At 43.1% G+C, this 17,661-nt stretch overlaps 1 protein-coding gene across 1 annotated transcript in view; it reads left to right on the forward strand.

Annotated features, from left to right (window-relative positions):
* Positions 1-17,661, forward strand: part of LOC311522429 (cytoplasmic dynein 1 heavy chain 1-like) — a gene marked incomplete at its 5' end in the record, with an annotated part of 101,267 nt that overhangs the window by 61,492 nt on the left and 22,114 nt on the right. The window contains 18 exons of the mRNA XM_084631753.1: positions 101-264; positions 603-732; positions 2,308-2,441; positions 2,764-2,878; positions 3,038-3,199; positions 3,285-3,499; positions 3,645-3,849; positions 4,024-4,197; positions 4,302-4,421; positions 4,507-4,627; positions 6,745-6,940; positions 7,672-7,789; positions 8,952-9,167; positions 12,013-12,225; positions 12,401-12,528; positions 13,073-13,226; positions 14,462-14,608; positions 14,697-14,847. Coding sequence (XP_084487879.1) covers positions 101-264; positions 603-732; positions 2,308-2,441; positions 2,764-2,878; positions 3,038-3,199; positions 3,285-3,499; positions 3,645-3,849; positions 4,024-4,197; positions 4,302-4,421; positions 4,507-4,627; positions 6,745-6,940; positions 7,672-7,789; positions 8,952-9,167; positions 12,013-12,225; positions 12,401-12,528; positions 13,073-13,226; positions 14,462-14,608; positions 14,697-14,847 — 2,863 coding nt within the window. The remainder of the gene's footprint in view (positions 1-100; positions 265-602; positions 733-2,307; positions 2,442-2,763; positions 2,879-3,037; positions 3,200-3,284; positions 3,500-3,644; positions 3,850-4,023; positions 4,198-4,301; positions 4,422-4,506; positions 4,628-6,744; positions 6,941-7,671; positions 7,790-8,951; positions 9,168-12,012; positions 12,226-12,400; positions 12,529-13,072; positions 13,227-14,461; positions 14,609-14,696; positions 14,848-17,661) is intronic.

Genomic DNA, 17,661 nt, shown 5'->3' on the forward strand with positions numbered 1-17,661 from the left:
GCAGTTGTGAGATGGGGACATGAGAAGCATTGTTTGCATGTTAATTATTGTTGCACAACTTTATCCTATTATATACTATACCCAGTGTTTTGAATTTTAGGAAAGGTTCACCCAGGAGACACAACCACACTACATCTATTCACCTCGTGAAATGACTCGATGGGTGATAGGTATCTTTGAAGCCTTAAGACCATTAGAAACCTTACCTGTTGAAGGTCTTATTAGGATTTGGGCACACGAAGCCTTGCGTCTCTTCCAAGACAGGTAAAGAAACTATGGAAATAGTATTAAAAGTACAAATTGTAGAAATGAACAAAAGTTTAAGTTCATAAAATAAGTGCCACCTTCAAAGGCTTATACACATAACCAAAATATGAAGAATAATATTTTTGTGGATTTGAAATCTAGTCCTCTAAGCTCAGGGCAAGAGAAGTGTCTGTTGGATTGCTAAGTAGTTGCAAGTAGGTAGAACTGACTCATATTTACAATAGTATTATCCTTTGCCTTAATTTGCTATTTATAGCACTTAGCGTGTCCTTCACACGTATCTGTTTTTAATAGGTGTTGCATGCTTGCTTGTAACTGTCTTTCTCTCTAACTAGACTTGTGGAAGATGAGGAGAGACGTTGGACTGATGAAAACATTGATATGGTAGCTCTGAAACATTTCCCCAACATAGACAAAGAGAAAGCTATGAGCAGACCCATCTTGTACAGCAATTGGCTGTCAAAGGTAAAGAGGAATATCTCAATCGAAGCCTTGCCATTGACTGTTGCAGACACTAAGTATCCTATTAAGAGAGTGAATCTTTGCCCATCACTTCTCTTAGGCAGCACTCGTTCTAGCATACTAAGTGCAATCCATGCTATGATAGGATTTACCATTGACAATAAGGATTGCTAACCATTTGGACTTAGTAAGCAAACACATTTGATGCAGCATGCCATGATGGGTATCCAGCACACAGCAGAATCTGTCTGGGTATCAAGGGAGTAGAACTGTGAATTTGAAGGCAGAGCATATACCCAAACAGGGACACCTCTAGAATACCAAGGGTAACCATTGCAGAAAGTATCCTGGGGTCTTGGACTAGTGCAGTTAGAAGATGTAGGTTGTCTTTTTGGTTTATTTAACAAATAAGCCAGTGGTGTCCGTAACCACACTGGCTAACTAATGACTCAAAGAAGAAGTGCCACCCACTGAGTCACAAGCTTCACTTCCTAGCATCCTGGGTTTCCCTGGGTTTCCCAAGTGGTGTTAGATCATTGTGTAGCTTGATCTGAGGTATGACCCAAGGTGGTATGATTGTGGAGTACAAGCATACTCAGTCTTGTATCTAGCTGTATGCTTTCAGAACAATAATTGCCTATAGTCATCTCATAACAAACATTAGTGTCTGATCAATAAACTGTTCATGGCCTTAGACACCCCCCCCCCACCAATCCTTTATATGACCTCAACTGTTGCAGCTGACTTCAAGAAACAATTGTGTAATGCTAATATGTGGTTGTAAAGCTTGTTGCTCTGAATGTTTTAGGGTTTGCTTTTCAGTGTCCAAGCAGGTATTCATAAATCTACTTCTCTGCCTGTTGGCTAAATGCTCTCCTGTCTGTTTAGACTTATGAAAATGCACTTAACATACATGCACCCTGTGTTAGATAACGTAACTCAAACTAGTTGAACCATATGTGTGTTCAAATCAGGAGTTTGCAGTGATGGTAAAAGTGCCAAGGAGGAGCACAAATACCTATCTACCTGGGAATTTTCTGGCACCTATGAATATACTGACTTATATTGCCTCTTAAAGTAGTCAGTAGATCCTTTTAGATGCCTTACATTACAGTGGCTCTGCGGACATGATGTACAAATAGAAAATGCATCAGATTTTAGTGCAGCATCTGAGCTGGTGTGGAAACTAGTTTTTCAACTTAAAGTGAAAGTCTGAACTGTGCTGCTAAGAGGCACAGCACAGAACTCATAGCCAAAGGGGAGTGGGGTGGGGACTAAGGTAGCTTTGAGTCTTAGTGGGCTGTCTAAATCGTGCAAGCCACTTCCCAGATGCCAGCAGAAATTCTGGGCAGCACTGCTGCCGTGGCATGTAACATTACATGCCCTGCCCGTGGCACATACTACATCAGAGTCTGAGGGGGTCCCTGTGGCGATCCTCCTCAATTCTCAAGTTGGGAATTTGTGTCACTCCAGCCTCTTTATCCAGCACAGAGGGGTCAGCAGGTTGAGAATCTCTCCCTTAGTCTTAAATTCTAGACTGTTAGATCTCTTGCTTACATATTGGCCTCCTTATTCTAGGATTATATCCCAGTGGATCAGGAAGAGCTGAGAGACTATGTAAAAGCCAGGCTGAAAGTGTTTTATGAGGAAGAACTTGATGTGCCACTAGTGCTGTTCAATGAAGTTTTGGATCATGTGCTAAGAATTGACCGGTAAGCTGAATTTCCAACTCCTGGGTTTGTCTAGTTTGAATTATAAAACAAATCTGTATTCAGACTAGTCCGGAATGGAGCACCAGTTTGTTCTGGTGTTCTACTTGGGAGAGACATTCTGTAAAGGAGGCACTGCAAGGTTGGAATTATAGCAGTAGACTGAGAAATACTGACAATAGTCACTTCAGTGTACCCCCGAACCAGTCACAGTACTAAAAAAAAAATACAGGTTAAGTTTGCAAGAAAAGGAGGTTTGGAAATGTGGTGGCTAATTCACAATTTATCAAGCAATAAATTTACGTGAAGTACCAATCTCTTTCAGAATCTTCCGCCAGCCCCAGGGTCATTTGCTTCTCATTGGAGTTAGTGGAGCAGGGAAAACTACTCTCTCACGATTTGTAGCTTGGATGAATGGTTTAAGTGTTTACCAAATAAAGGTTGGTTTAGTTCAATCACTCAACAAAAAAACTGACTGTTAAAGCTTGCAGTTGTCTTACAGATATTCTATCTTTGGTAAGATAAATGTATAAATGTAAGTCATTGTGAGGGAGGATAAGGGCTAAAAAAGATCAGTAACTATTGCTAAATCTTTATAGGTTCATAGAAAATACACAGGTGAAGACTTTGATGAAGATCTGAGAATGGTCTTAAGACGCTCTGGCTGCAAGAATGAGAAAATAGCATTTATAATGGATGAGTCAAATGTACTGGGTTCTGGATTCCTGGAGAGAATGAATACTCTTCTGGCCAATGGAGAGGTAACGAGTAAATGTGTATAAAGCAGCATTTATGCAGGAAAAAAAATCAAGCCTTTAAGAAAAATATACTTATTTCCTGGATTAGGTTCCTGGTCTCTTTGAAGGAGATGAATATGCCACCCTTATGACTCAATGTAAAGAGGGAGCACAGAAAGAAGGTTTAATGCTAGATTCCCATGAAGAATTGTACAAATGGTTCACCAGTCAAATTATTCGCAATCTCCATGTTGTGTTCACCATGAACCCATCTTCTGAGGGCCTGAAGGACAGAGCAGCTACTTCTCCAGCTCTCTTCAACAGGTAACTAACTTACTGTGTTTGGGAACTAACTACAACAAAGTATCTTAACACTTTGCGTCTGTCTTTTTTAATTAAGAATATTGTTAATACCCTCTTAAAAAAAGAAATTTTGCAGGCTTTAATGTCTGTCTTGTCCTGTCTGCAGGTGTGTCTTGAACTGGTTTGGAGACTGGTCAGCTGAAGCACTGTACCAAGTTGGCAAAGAGTTTACAAGCAAAATGGATCTGGAGAAGCCAAACTACACTGTGCCAGACTATTTGCCAGTTGTGTATGACAAGTTACCACAACCGCCATCACATCGGGAAGCTATTGTAAATAGCTGTGTATTTGTTCATCAGACCCTTCATCAGGTGTGTTCTGCCATGCTACTCGGATCTCTAGTGCCGTGTTCTAGTGGACTGACATAAGTTCAGTAAAACAATGTTGCCCCATGACAATATTGAGTTTAAAAAAAATCTAGATATTATATAATCCTAATGTTTTACGTATACAAACTTTTGACAAAATCCTTTTCCTTTGGAAAGGCTAATGCTCGTCTAGCAAAACGGGGAGGCAGAACTATGGCCATCACACCACGTCACTACTTGGACTTCCTCAACCATTATGTCAACTTGTTCAATGAGAAAAGGAGTGAGCTGGAGGAACAGCAGATGCATTTGAATGTTGGTCTTCGAAAGATCAAGGAAACTGTTGACCAGGTACATACCTTTAAACTTTGCTTTTTAAAATAAAATTAGAGCTATTAAAACATTTTAAAACTGAGTTTAGTCTGTATAGACTCTAATATTTTAATTCATGACAGGTGGAAGAACTGCGTAGGGACCTGAGAATAAAGAGCCAGGAGTTGGAAGTAAAGAATGCAGCAGCTAATGACAAGCTGAAAAAAATGGTGGAGCATCAGCAACAAGCTGAGAAGAAAAAGGTGAAATCAAAGCTTTCTTTACCTTTTGTACATGTGCAGTATATTCAGAAATAACATCTTACAGGTTGCACAATCTTTCTCTTAGGTTATGAGCCAAGACATTCAAGAGCAGCTACATGAACAGCAAAAAGTAATTACAGATAAGCAAATGAGGGTGAAGGAGGATCTAGACAAAGTCGAGCCTGCTGTCATTGAAGCTCAGAATGGTAAGTCAGCACTGACAAATAACTACAGCATGCCTGCCTTTAGGGGTTTGGGGCTGATCCAAAGGCTCTTGAAGTCAGTGGGCATGCTTCCATTTGCTTCAGTGAACTTTGGGTCCTTCCCTTTATCAGCAGTATCTTAATCTTTAGTGTGGAAGCAGGGTGGAGGGTGAGAAAACCTGGATTTGTGCTGGAAATGGCCCACCTGTTGATCACTTTAGATAAGCTATTACCAGCAGGACAGTGGGGTGGGAGGAGGTATTGTTTCATGATTTCTGTGTGTATATAAAGTCTGCTGCAGTTTCCACGGTAAACATCTGATGAAGTGAGCTGTAGCTCACGAAAGCTCATGCTCAAATAAATTGGTTAGTCTCTAAGGTGCCACAAGTACTCCTTTTCTTTTTTAGAAATAAAATAGTTCACTAGCACTACTGAGCTTCCAAACTTCTCATTATTGCTACTGTAGACTTGCATTCTAAGCCGTATTTTTATTAAACTTTGAGCAATAAAGTGTCTTAATGGTTCACTGTTTTTTGTCAAGCTTTGCTAGATTTACTTACTATCTTTCAGTATACCAGGCCACATTAGAATAGGAACTCCTGAAACAGCAGTAGGTCAGCAAACACTAGGAAATTTCTGGTGTGCACTAGTATGGTCCACATAGTTAGTTAGTCTACAGCACACTACCTTGCTGTGCACTTACACCCCAGCTTATTGCTCACTGTTTACTAGACAAGCCCCTAATGTGTTCTGTCTCTGCTGGTGCTGCCTCTTAAGAGATAGCAGTGTCTGGTTCATGGAATTAGTGATTTAATAAACGCTATACAAGTATCATGAATGTAAATACTACCTACAACTTATTTACTCAAGAGTTAGTTACAATGGCTTATCAGTGGATTGTGTAAGAGGAGGAAGGACTTCTAACTCACTATTTGCTTAGGTATACAGTCACTCACTGTAGAGGCATAGCCTTGTGTCAAGGTTCCTCCCCCACTCTGAACTCTAGGGTACAGATGTGGGGACCTGCATGAAAACCTCCTAAGCTTACTTTTACCAGCTTAGGTTAAAACTTCCCCAAGGTACAAATTAATTTTATCCTTTGTCCTTAGAATATCCAGTGCCACCACCAAACTCTAACTGGGTTTACTGGGAAATGTAGTTTGGACACATCTTTCCCCCCAAAATCCTCCCAACCCTTGCACCTCACTTCCTGGGAAAGGTTTGGTAAAAATCCTCACTAATTTGCATAGGTGACCACAGACCCAAACCCTTGGATCTGAGAACAATGAAAAAGCATTCAGTTTTCTTACAAGAAGACTTTTAATAGAAATAGAAGGAAATAGAAGTAAAGGAATCACCCCTGTAAAATCAGGATGGTAGATACTTACAGGGTAATTAGATTCAAAACATAGAGAACCCCTCTAGGCAAAACCTTACGTTACAAAAAAGACACACACACAGAAATAGTCATTCTATTCAGCACAATTCTTTTCTCAGCCATTTAAAGTAATCATAATCTAACGCATACCTAGCTAGATTACTTACTAAAAGTTCTAAGACTCCATTCCTGGTCTATCCCCGGCAAAAGCAGCGTACAGACAGACACAGACCCTTTGTTTTTCTCCCTCCTCCCAGCTTTTGAAAGTATCTTGTCTCCTCATTGGTCATTTTGGTCAGGTGCCAGTGAGGTTACCTTTAGCTTCTTAACCCTTTACAGGTGAGAGGATTTTTCCTCTGGCCAGGAGGGATTTTAAAGGGGTTTACCCTTCGCTTTATATTTATGACACCTTGTTTTTAGGCTCCTTAACTTGTGAACTCAACATAGCTGCCAGGTGCAAACTCTTGCTCTTGTAGTAGTGCTTGGAGGCTTCTGATAGTTCAGCTTGCTCTCACACAAGTGAGAATACTGGTGGAGGGTTTTCAAAATGTGGAAAGCATTTGGTTTTTACAAGAGAGGTTTAATTCATTTTAGATATGACCTGAAGCTTAAAAATCTCTCAACAATCACAATGAATATTTGCTAATTCCTGTCTTACTATTTTGCTGTCTTTTCTTCCATTTTCTTCCCAATCAATACCCTTCCTTTCTCCTGCTTAATCTGGCTTGACCACTGTGATTAGCTGTAAAATCAATAAAGAAGCAGCATCTGGTAGAGGTCCGTTCTATGGCCAACCCACCTGCAGCAGTGAAGCTAGCACTAGAATCCATCTGTCTACTATTGGGTGAAAGTACAACTGACTGGAAACAGATACGTTCCATCATTATGAGGGAAAACTTCATTCCAACTATTGTAAACTTTTCTGCTGAGGAGATCAGGTGAATAATTGCAGGTACCAAGCTACTGCTGGGAATAGAAAGAAATTGTTCACAAGATTTTCACAATAGAAATCTTACTAGTAGTCACAATTGGTGATGTTAGGGCTTGTTTTCTACCTCACAAAAAGCAGAATTAATCTCATATGCATATGCAGAATCTCCATATTTTATGCGGTGAACAAAATATCAAACTCTGTCATATATTCATGAAGATGATCTATCAGGGAGAAGATATGCATCTCAGGGCTAAATTTTACTCTTAAAATAAATTTTAAAGTATAGTCTGAGTAGCACATACTGCCATCAGAGCACTGGGATATAGACTATTCCCAGTAATTGAACTTAAATTTCTTTCTTTATTTCCCAGCAGTAGCCTTAAATCCCTGAAAATACCTTTTTTGTCCCCTTAATAGCTGTAAGCTCTATAAGGAAGCAGCATCTTGTTGAAGTAAGAGCAATGGCCAACCCTCCTGCTGCAGTAAAACTGACTTTAGAATCAATCTGTCTTTTGTTGGGTGAGGAGACAAATGACTGGAAAAAGATCAGACCAGTTATTCTCAGAGATAATTTCATCAGCAGCATTGTCAACTTTAATACTGAAGATCTCAGGTATTGGTTTTAGTTTATCTACTGTAGGAAAGGGGCAATTTCCTCTCAGTAACTCTGCGCTGACAGATTGAACACTTGCACACATGCTGTGTTAAGCACACAGGGTACCTCTTCTTTTGCAGTGACTCCATCTGGGAAAAGATGAAGAAGAATTACATGTCAAATCCAAGTTACAATTACGAAATCGTAAACCGAGCATCCTTAGCGTGTGGCCCCATGGTAAAATGGGCAATTGCACAGGTAACTCTTCTGCAGTAGATACGCCAATGTAGAATGCTTCAGTGTTATGTGGGAAATCAAACACCTAGTGATCAGTACTAGTTCTACCGTGCTGGAAATATGCAAGGACTCAGAATCCACAGACATCCATCACTCAAAGATCTGTGGCATCTTGTCTAGCTTGCTATTGTTGGTAAAAACAGAAATTGGTCTCAGGTGAACGTGCAGAGTAAGGTGTTGAGTGTTCTTGAATACTCGGTTAACTGTTCCATGATTAACAGGATCCTGCAGTACATTTCATAACAACTTGTATGTAATGATTGCAACCCTACAACTTACTTTTTCAAAAGACCATTGAAAATATCTGTTTTAATAATCGTGACTAATGGCTGGACTTTTTGCTCTGTAGCCAGTTTTGTGTACACAGACCAAATTTTGTTGCCTGGTTTGATCTCATTTCTCCCACCTGACAAGGGTGGGGAATGTTGTAGAGCAGTGTGATCATGTCTTACTGAGGGGAGGGCATCTAGCTCTGAAGTAATGTCAATGGCAAGCACAGACACCATCTCATCCAGCCCTATCCAAAACCCAGGTTGGTTATTTGTGGGTGTCGACTTTGGCCAAGGGTTTACAGGTGGGATTTTAGAAGCTTTAGTAGAGTGCTGTTATGGGAAAACAGGAGGGCTCCTTCAGTGGGGGCAGGGGCAGGCTAATCCCAGTGTGCAGGGAAAAGGAAACGCTAATTTGGTATTTACCCCAAAAGGGTAAGTTTCCCTCTTCTAGCCTTCCAGACTCATTGCAGTGTCTCCCCTGCCTTCATCCTACACGCCCTGAGAGAGAGCTCTGGCATCACGGGCAATTGTCTCTGCACTGCATGATTTAATTTGAAATTTGATCAAAATCTGGAGGCTTCCCAAAGAACTTCAGTCTCACTTCAGTGAGATGAATAGTGCAGTCCACACCTCTTGGCTGTTTCAGGCGACCTGCAGACTCAGAATAGTGAATCAGTTTAAGCAGAAGACTAGAAAATTAAACTTTTTAAAATGAAATCCTGAATACCTAAAATCCTGAGGGGTGCCCTCAATCCATAAAAAACTATGCTTGCTGATTTACATGGTCCCAAGTCACGTGGTAAATTCCATTCTAGAAAGTATCTAGAACTGACTGTTCACATGTTTAACAGCTGAATTATGCGGATATGTTGAAACGAGTAGAACCTCTCCGCAATGAACTACAGAAACTGGAGGATGATGCCAAAGACAATCAACAGAAAGCTAATGAGGTAGAACAGATGATTCGTCATCTCGAGGCCAGTATTGCTCTCTACAAGGAAGAGTACGCAGTGCTGATTTCAGAGGCTCAAGCAATTAAGGCAGACCTGACTGCAGTTGAAGCAAAAGTGAGAATACTTAATGTACCATTTTGTCCATTTTATTGGCTTCTCTTTGATATTTCAGGGGGTGGGAGTAGTGGCTTTCAAACATTCTATATACCTTTCTAAAACAAAAGGCTTTAATGGCCTCTCTACACAACAGTTTATCTTTCAGTATGTTTCATCCTTTGGACTTTTTACAAAGAGCTTTGCAGATCATTGATAAACAGACCAGAGTGAGGATTACTCTTCCAATCACTGCCTCATGCTGGCCACCCAATTAAGTTGGCAATCTGTCTGATCAGGACGAGGCTAGCAGGTGGGATGTTACTCAAAACCAAGGAAAGCTAGCATAGGTAAAACCAGTCCTTTTTCACAAGCACAAAATTCACCCATTAGACTGATCAATTCTGTAAGTCTCAAATGTGTTTCAGAGGAATTTTGATTACTTAATGCTTTTAACAAAAAGTTGAGTGTCTGCCTTTTCTCATATTTTAAAACTATCTTGCAGGGTAACTGTTATATTAATGTTCTCTTCAGACAAGTCTAGTGAAGTCAGGTCAAACAGTCCATACAAATGTCCTCTTATTTTTTGGTTCCTTGAGCTGCACTGATGGAATCATAGAAATGTAGGGCTGAAAGGGAACTCGAGTCCAGCCCCCTGTGCTGCAGCAAGGTAAAATAAACCTAGTTCATCCTTGACAGGTGTCTGTCCAATCTGTTTTTTAAAACGTCCAATGATGGGAATTTCACAATCTCCCTTGGAAGCCTATTCCAGTGCTTAACTACTCCTTGTAGTTGGAAAGCTTTTCCTCATATCTAATCTCTATTTCCCTTGCTGCAGATTAAACCCCTTACTTCTTATCCTACCTTAAGTGGACATGGAGAACAATTAATCAGTCCTCTTTAGAACAGCACTTAACATATTGGAAGACTCTCCCCGTGGTTGCCTTTTCTCGAGACTAAACATGCCCAATTTTTTAATCTTTTCCCGTAGGTCAGGTTTTCTAAACATATAATCATTTTTGTTGTCCTTCTCTGGAAACTCTCCAACCTGTCCACATCTTTCCTGAAGTGTGGTATCCAGAACTGGACACAGTAATCCAGCTGAGCCCTGATTGCTGTATAGATTGGGACCAATACCTCTTGAGTCTTACTTAAAACACTCCTGTTAATACGTTCCAGAATAGTAGCCGTTTTTGCAGCTCCATCACATTGTTCACTCAGACTCAGTTTGTGATCCACTATAACCCCCAGATCCTCTTCAGCCTAGCCAGCTAGATCGGGATGGGCAAACTTTTTGGCCCAAGGGCCACATCGGGGTTGCAAAACTGTATGGAGGGCTGGGTAGGGAAGGCTGTGCCTCCCCAAACAGCCTGGCCCCTGCCCCCATCCAACCCCCTTCCACTTCCTGCTCCCTGACTGCCCCCCTCAGAATCCCCTACACATCCAACCCCCCTGCTCCTTGTCCCCTGACCGCCCCCTCCCGGGACCCCCCCGCCCCTAACTGCCCCCCCTGAGACCCTACCTCCTATCCAACCCCCCTGTCTCCTGACTGCCCCGCCCCCTATCCACACCCCTGCCCCCTAACCGTCCCCACAGGACCTCACCCCCATCCAACCCCCCCCCCCCACTCCCTGTCCCCTGACTGCCCCAACCCCTATCCATACCTCCACCCCCTGATAGGCCCCCCGGGACTCCCACACTTATCCAACCACCCCCTACTCCCTGTCCCCTGACTGCCCCCCGGGAACCCCTGCCCCTTATCCCCTGGCCCCGAGCCCTGGCACCCTTACCATGCTGCTCAGAGCAATATGTCTGGCAGCTGCGCCACCCAGCTGGAGCCAGTTATGCTGCCCTGGAGGAGCGCGCAACCCCGCCGCCCAGAGCACTGGCGGCATGGCTGTGGGGGAGTGGGAACAGCAGGGGAGGGGCCGAGGTAGCCTCTCCGTCCACGAGCTCGGGGGCCGGGCAGGACAGTCCCGTGGGCCAGATGTGGCCCGCAGGCCATAGTTTGCCCACCTCTGAGCTAGATCCTAGCCCAGGGGTGGCCAACTTGTAGCTGCGGAGCCCCATGTGGCTCTTCAGAAGTTTAATATGCGGCTCCTTGTATCGGCACCGACTCCAGGGCTGGAGCTACAGGCACCAAATTTCCAGTGTGTCAGGGGGTGCCCACTGCTTAACCCCTGGCTCCGCCACAGGCCCTGCCCCCACTCCACCCATTCCCACCCCCTCCTCTGAGCCTGCCGTGCCCTCACTCCTTCCCCCTCTCCCCCAGAGCCTCCTGCATGCCACGAAACAGCTGACTGGGGAGGCGCTGATCCACAGGACTGCCAGTGGGCAGGAGGCACTGAGAGCGGGGGGTGAGGGGAGAGCTCATGGGGGCCGGGGGCCTGCTGATGTATTACTGTGGCTCTTTGGCAATGTACATTGGTAAATTCTGGCTCCTTCTCAGGCTCAGGTTGGCCACCCCTGTCCTAACCAGTTGTTCCCTGTTCTGCAGTTGTTTTGCATTTGATTTTTTTCTCCTTCCCCCTTCCTGAATTTCACTTGTTGAATTCAGATCAATTCTCCAATTTGTCAAGATCATTTTGAATTCTAATCCTGTTCTCCAAAATGTTTGCAACCCTTCTGTCCCTTTCCACTACCAGAACTGTAAAATTCACAGCCCAAGAATACTAACAACCAAACTTCCAGAGTTGTATATGCACTCATAGTTGTTTTCTGGACATACGTAATTCTGAAAATTTGGGTCCAAAGTCTGGTGTGTTGGGCAAACTTGTTTCTCCATATAGGTTGCAAATGCGATAATTATGGGAGCCTTCATTTTGAATAAAGATATATATTATATTGACCATTCCTTAATTTCTAGGTAAACCGTAGCACAGCTCTCTTGAAAAGTCTGTCTGCCGAACGTGAAAGATGGGAGAAGACAAGTGAAACCTTCAAGAACCAGATGTCTGCTATTGCAGGAGACTGTTTGCTTTCAGGGGCTTTTATTGCTTATGCTGGTTACTTTGACCAGCAGATGCGACAGAACCTGTTCACTACATGGTCCCATCACTTGCAGCAAGCAAATATCCAGGTAAAGATTGATCCACAATTACTAATGTCATGACTACCACTCGTGTTAACATATATTGTAATGAGTTACTGCTTCATAAATGAGAAATCACAAGGTTTTCACAAAAGATAATGATCAAATTTGATCAAACTTTGGGCTCTCTTTGGGCAAATAATAATAATGTTTTACTCTACAGTTCCGTACAGACATTGCAAGGACAGAATACCTTTCCAATGCAGATGAGCGTCTTCGCTGGCAAGCAAGTTCTCTACCTGCAGATGACCTGTGCACAGAAAACGCTATCATGCTTAAGCAGTTTAATAGGTACTTCATTTGTACAATAAGTACAGAATGTATGGGGATAAACTTAACAATGGATCGGTGCACAGAACTCCCACTGAAGTCAATGGAATTTGCACACACCTATCAAAAGGAAAACTTGATTGAAACTTTATCATCAAACTGAATATAAATGCTTTGAGAGATTTTGAGCGCTGTCTGGCATCTACATAGTACCCATGATTAGCAAATTAAATTCAAGTCTTAATAATCTCTTTCCATTGTGTTTATAAGCAAAACAACTTGCATTTTTAGTGTACTTCACTATTATACCAACTTAGCTCAAACTGAAGCTGTTAGTCAGTCTGTATTGACTGAAACCTTAAAGTATCCTTTTGATAGTTGTATCTAATTAGATCATTAACTGTTATCTTCTCCAAACAATGACAGTGATCCTCCATATTCCATTTCATGAGCCCACATTCTCCAAAAAAGATTTAGAATATTAACTCAACCTGAGTGGACTAAATGCCTTGTATCAGAAGCCTTAAATCAGTCATACAATGGAAATATTTTTTCACTAACGTAGGTATCCACTGATCATTGATCCTTCTGGACAAGCCACAGAGTTCATTATGAATGAATACAAGGACCATAAGATCACTTGTACTAGCTTTTTGGATGATGCTTTCAGAAAGAACTTGGAAAGTGCATTGAGATTTGGTAACCCTCTACTCGTCCAGGTTAGTCTCTTGTTTACATAAATTAGAAAAAAAATTGTGGTTACATTTCCCAGGAAGTACACTTGAAATCTTCACTTGCTGGGGCTTAGTTTTATTGCTACTCTGGTAATTCTGTGCTTTTCAGGAATTAAATAAATGAAGGTCCTTGTGTAGACAATGGATCAAAATGCAGCAAAGATCATCTCCCTTACCTGTTGTTCTAACTACATTGCTCCCCCTCTCCTACCATATCAAGGTCAAATTTAAAGGCCTTTCTCAGCTGTGCCCCTTGCTACTTAATAATTTGTCACCTATTGTGCCCCTTCCGCTTCACCAGTGATTTGACTATCCAGTCTGCTTGTCCACTCCCCTTCAGTGACTCTTCACACACCATCCCTCCTGCGTAGAACAGTCCCTACACTGATCTATAATGCTCCTGTTTTTTAAAAAAAATCTTAAAACTCACTTCTATGGATGTCTACAGTAAATAGTCAGTGTTGAAATAGCTAGATTGGAGCAGATGGGAGAAGCCAAATTGGCTTGATGAAAATACAAAAAATAAGGCAAATGTATAAAAGTACATCTGTCTAGAGATGGTACCCATTCCTGTAGTATCCGAGCACCTCACAACACCTTAAGAAATAAGGATATATTATCCCTATAGCACAGATGGGTAAAAGTGAGGCACAGGTTAATTTACTTTCCAAAGGTGTTGGTCTCCATCACCCTCTTATTGCCTGTGCTCTTAAATTGTGAGCTGTTTGAGGCAGGATTTAGGTCTAATATTTGGAGCAATGGGAGCATCACTTCTGATTGCGGCCTCTTGGTGCTACTTATAATCTGATATCTACACAAGAAAACAGCAAAATTAAGAAAGCCAAACTGAAACATTACTTGAGTATGCATCCGATGAAGTGAGCTGTAGCTCATGAAAGCTTATGCTCAAATAAATTGCTTAGTCTCTAAGGTGCCACAAGTACTCCTTTTCTTATTACTTAGGTATGTAATCCATCATCCAAAATGTCTGAATAGCATTTGATAGTAAAAATTAAACTGTGTATAGCTTATTGTATGGGGAATAACATTGGACTATCAGCAGTTACGCACATGACCAAAACTTCATGTGGATTACTACTAGAGCTTTTCCCAAGCCGGGGAAAATATGTGATCCAGATCAAACTTTATTCAAGCTTGTTCCAGCACAGGTCCATTTAGCTACTGTTCTCTTCATTACTCTCAATTGTATTGCTGTTTAGGATGTGGAGAGCTATGACCCAGTTCTGAATCCTGTGCTGAATCGTGAAGTCCGGAGAACTGGAGGTCGAGTGCTTATTACCCTGGGAGACCAAGATATTGACTTGTCACCATCCTTTGTCATCTTCCTCTCCACCAGAGATCCAACCGTAAGGAACTCATACAAATTTGTTTAGCTTTCAGCAGGGCAGAACATGTATTAAGCCAACAAAATGATCCTGATATTTATTTTGATAGGTTGAGTTTCCCCCGGATCTCTGCTCTCGGGTTACATTTGTCAATTTCACAGTAACTCGCAGTAGTTTACAGAGCCAGTGTCTGAATGAGGTCCTGAAAGCTGAAAGACCGGATGTTGATGAAAAACGTTCTGACCTCCTTAAACTTCAAGGTATGTTTCTGAAAAATCAAACTGTAAAAATGAGTCATAATTAGTCAGAGAATTAGAGGAGAATAAACTTGACTGTCACTCTCTTACTAATATACAGCTATTCTTTTCATAGTTGAGGAATGTGATATTTTGGAACGTTCTGTTCTTCTTCGAGTAGTGTCCCTTTGGGTGCATCACTTTAGGTGTCTGTGTGCCCAGCACCTCTAATCAGAGATTTTTGGTAGAGCCCGGGCATGTGCTCTCCCTCCCTGCTATTTAGCACTGCAAGGGGGGGAACCCCCCTCACTTCCTTCTCTACTGCCTTTGGCCTCTGAGGGAATGAGCAGTTGTCCCTTCCTCTTCTGTGTCATTAGCATAAGTAGTGTTTGTTTTGTTATCTTTCTTCTCCTTAAAAGTAGTTAGGCTAGTGTTTCTTTATTTTATTTTATTCCTTTGGGTTTAAAAAAAAAGAGAGAGAGAGAGAAAGGAAAAGAACTTCACTTTCCTGCCCTGTCTGGGGGCATTCCTCCCCCCCACCCCCAGGCATCTAGTAGATTCAATTTTTTTTCCAGTTTAAAAAAAAAAAGAAAAAAGTAAAGACGTTCTTCTGCATTCTTCTCTGCTAGAGGATGACAACCCCCTGCCCAGGGGCTTGCCTGGCTCTCTCTGCTCCAAGCCATGCCTCTCCTGCCAGGAGTCAGTTCCTGTAATGGCCAGACACTCACTGTGCCTGGGAGACCTTCACAGAAGTGCTTTACCTGCCACATCTAAAATGGCAGCCTCATAGGAGCTGCGAGCTGAAGTTAAAATTCCTCCCTGTGGAGAAAACACTTCAGTCTGCAGGGGACTCCGGTGGGTGCTGACCCCGGATCATCCCCAGAGCCTTCACTTCAAAAGGGGTTGAGTCGTGAAGAGGAGAGGAGAAGAAGAGAGAGAAGAAAGAAAGACAAAGCCACCAGCAGACTCCCCCTGGAAAGGCTGGTAAAAAGGACTCCTCTGAGCAACTGGCCAGCCAGAGGGGTTCCCCAGTGCAGCCATCTTGGCACTGATCCCAACACATGGTTCCGAGTAGCTGGCCAGCCAGTGGGGCTCCCCAGAGCTGCCATCTCAGTAGGAGATACCAGCAGAGGGACCTCCTGCTGTGAGCTCTGCTGCAGGAGGGCACCCTCGGCATCACAGCTCTGAAGCAGGAACCTGAGAAGGGGTCTCCTGCTGTAAGCTCTGCCCTGCTCTGAGCTCTGCTCTGGCACTGTCCCCACTCCAGGGGCTTCCACAGTCAGGCTCTCAGGCAAGGGTACCACCCCCTAAGGAGAGGGGGCAATTACCGTATGCATCCGATGAAGTGGGCTGTAGCTCACGAAAGCTTATGCTCAAATAAATATGTTAGTCTCTAAGGTGCCATAAGTACTCCTTTTCTTTTTATCTCTACAAGAGCGGAACAGAGAAACCCTTTGGTACCAGGTACAACAAAACTCCCATCTAGGAAGTGTTCTGCACCTTCCCAACCATCCATAGTGACAGCACACTACAGACACTCCTCTGTGGTACCACGTGAGCCCATGGTAACACATGTGCTCTGATACTCTGGAGACCTGTGGCCTCGGTACCCAGGGAGAGACAATTACCGTACCATCTCTAAAATAGTGGCACAACAAAACTCTCATTTAGGGAATGCTCTGCCCAACTATCGGTACTGACAACATACCACGGACACTCCTCTGTGGTACCAAATGAACCCATGGTACTGCCTAAGCTCTGGTACCCTGGAGACCTGATGATTGGGAAAGAACCACAATCACCATCAGTTGGTGCCAGGACCCCGGTATCGAGCACATCCCAGCACTCAGAATCACTCTTGGCACCGGGCTGTATACTGCCAATACCCTAGTCAGCTGCACCCTTACCCACTGGCGAATCTGACACTGGCCAGGAGGAGATCATTCCCTGGTCCCTCGTCGTGGCCCACCATCACACTACAAGGGTCCTCCCCAATCCCATCACACCAACCTACAATCGAGGTACGAGCCCCCTGAGGTAAGCCCACCACCCATGCCCACCTTCCTCCCTCTCCCCCGCCAAGGCCATATTATAACTCTTTGGCTATGTACACACACATGTCGCAACCGTCTCTGTTGTCTCTCAGGGAGAGTCCACCAGATGGTTTGCTACAACCTGGCTGTCCATAGCACCTGAGCCAGGGCAGGAGAAAGCTTTTTCAGAACAGGAAAAAAGAACCCGAATAGGCAGCTACCCCTCCAGCACACTTCTCATCTCTCCGAGATGAAGCTGTGCTGCCCAACCCTCATCACTAGGTGAAGATTTTAAGAACGTTCTGGATCTTACCAAGAGGGTGGCAGACGAACTGCAGATTCCCCTACAGGAGGTGGCAGATACACATCACAAGTTGGTGGAAATTCTGCACGCCACCTTCTCATCTAGAATTGTCCTCCCAATTAATGAGGCCATTCTAGATCCTACCAAAGTCATCTGGCAGACACCAGCCTCCATCGCACCGACCTGCAACCGAGTGTAAACAAAAACAACCCTACATCTCTACCCAAAGAGGCAGACTTTGTTTTCAACATCTGCAACCCAACTCCATCATAGTGGATGTTGTTAATGCACGAAGCAAGCAACATAATGCCAAGTCAATTCCATCCGATCAGGCTTGGCAAGATGGCCTATTCATCAACAACATTACTGTTTAGAGTCATAAATTACCAAACTGTCATGGGCAAATACAATTTTATTACTTATGGGAAACCCAGTCTGTTTCTGGAACATTACTGGAAACACAAAAAGAACAGATTCAGACCATTCTTAGAGACAGTCAGT

This window comes from Lepidochelys olivacea, assembly GCF_965140295.1.
Source record: "Lepidochelys olivacea isolate rLepOli2 genome assembly, chromosome: 6".
NCBI classification, from domain to species: Eukaryota; Metazoa; Chordata; order Testudines; family Cheloniidae; genus Lepidochelys; species Lepidochelys olivacea.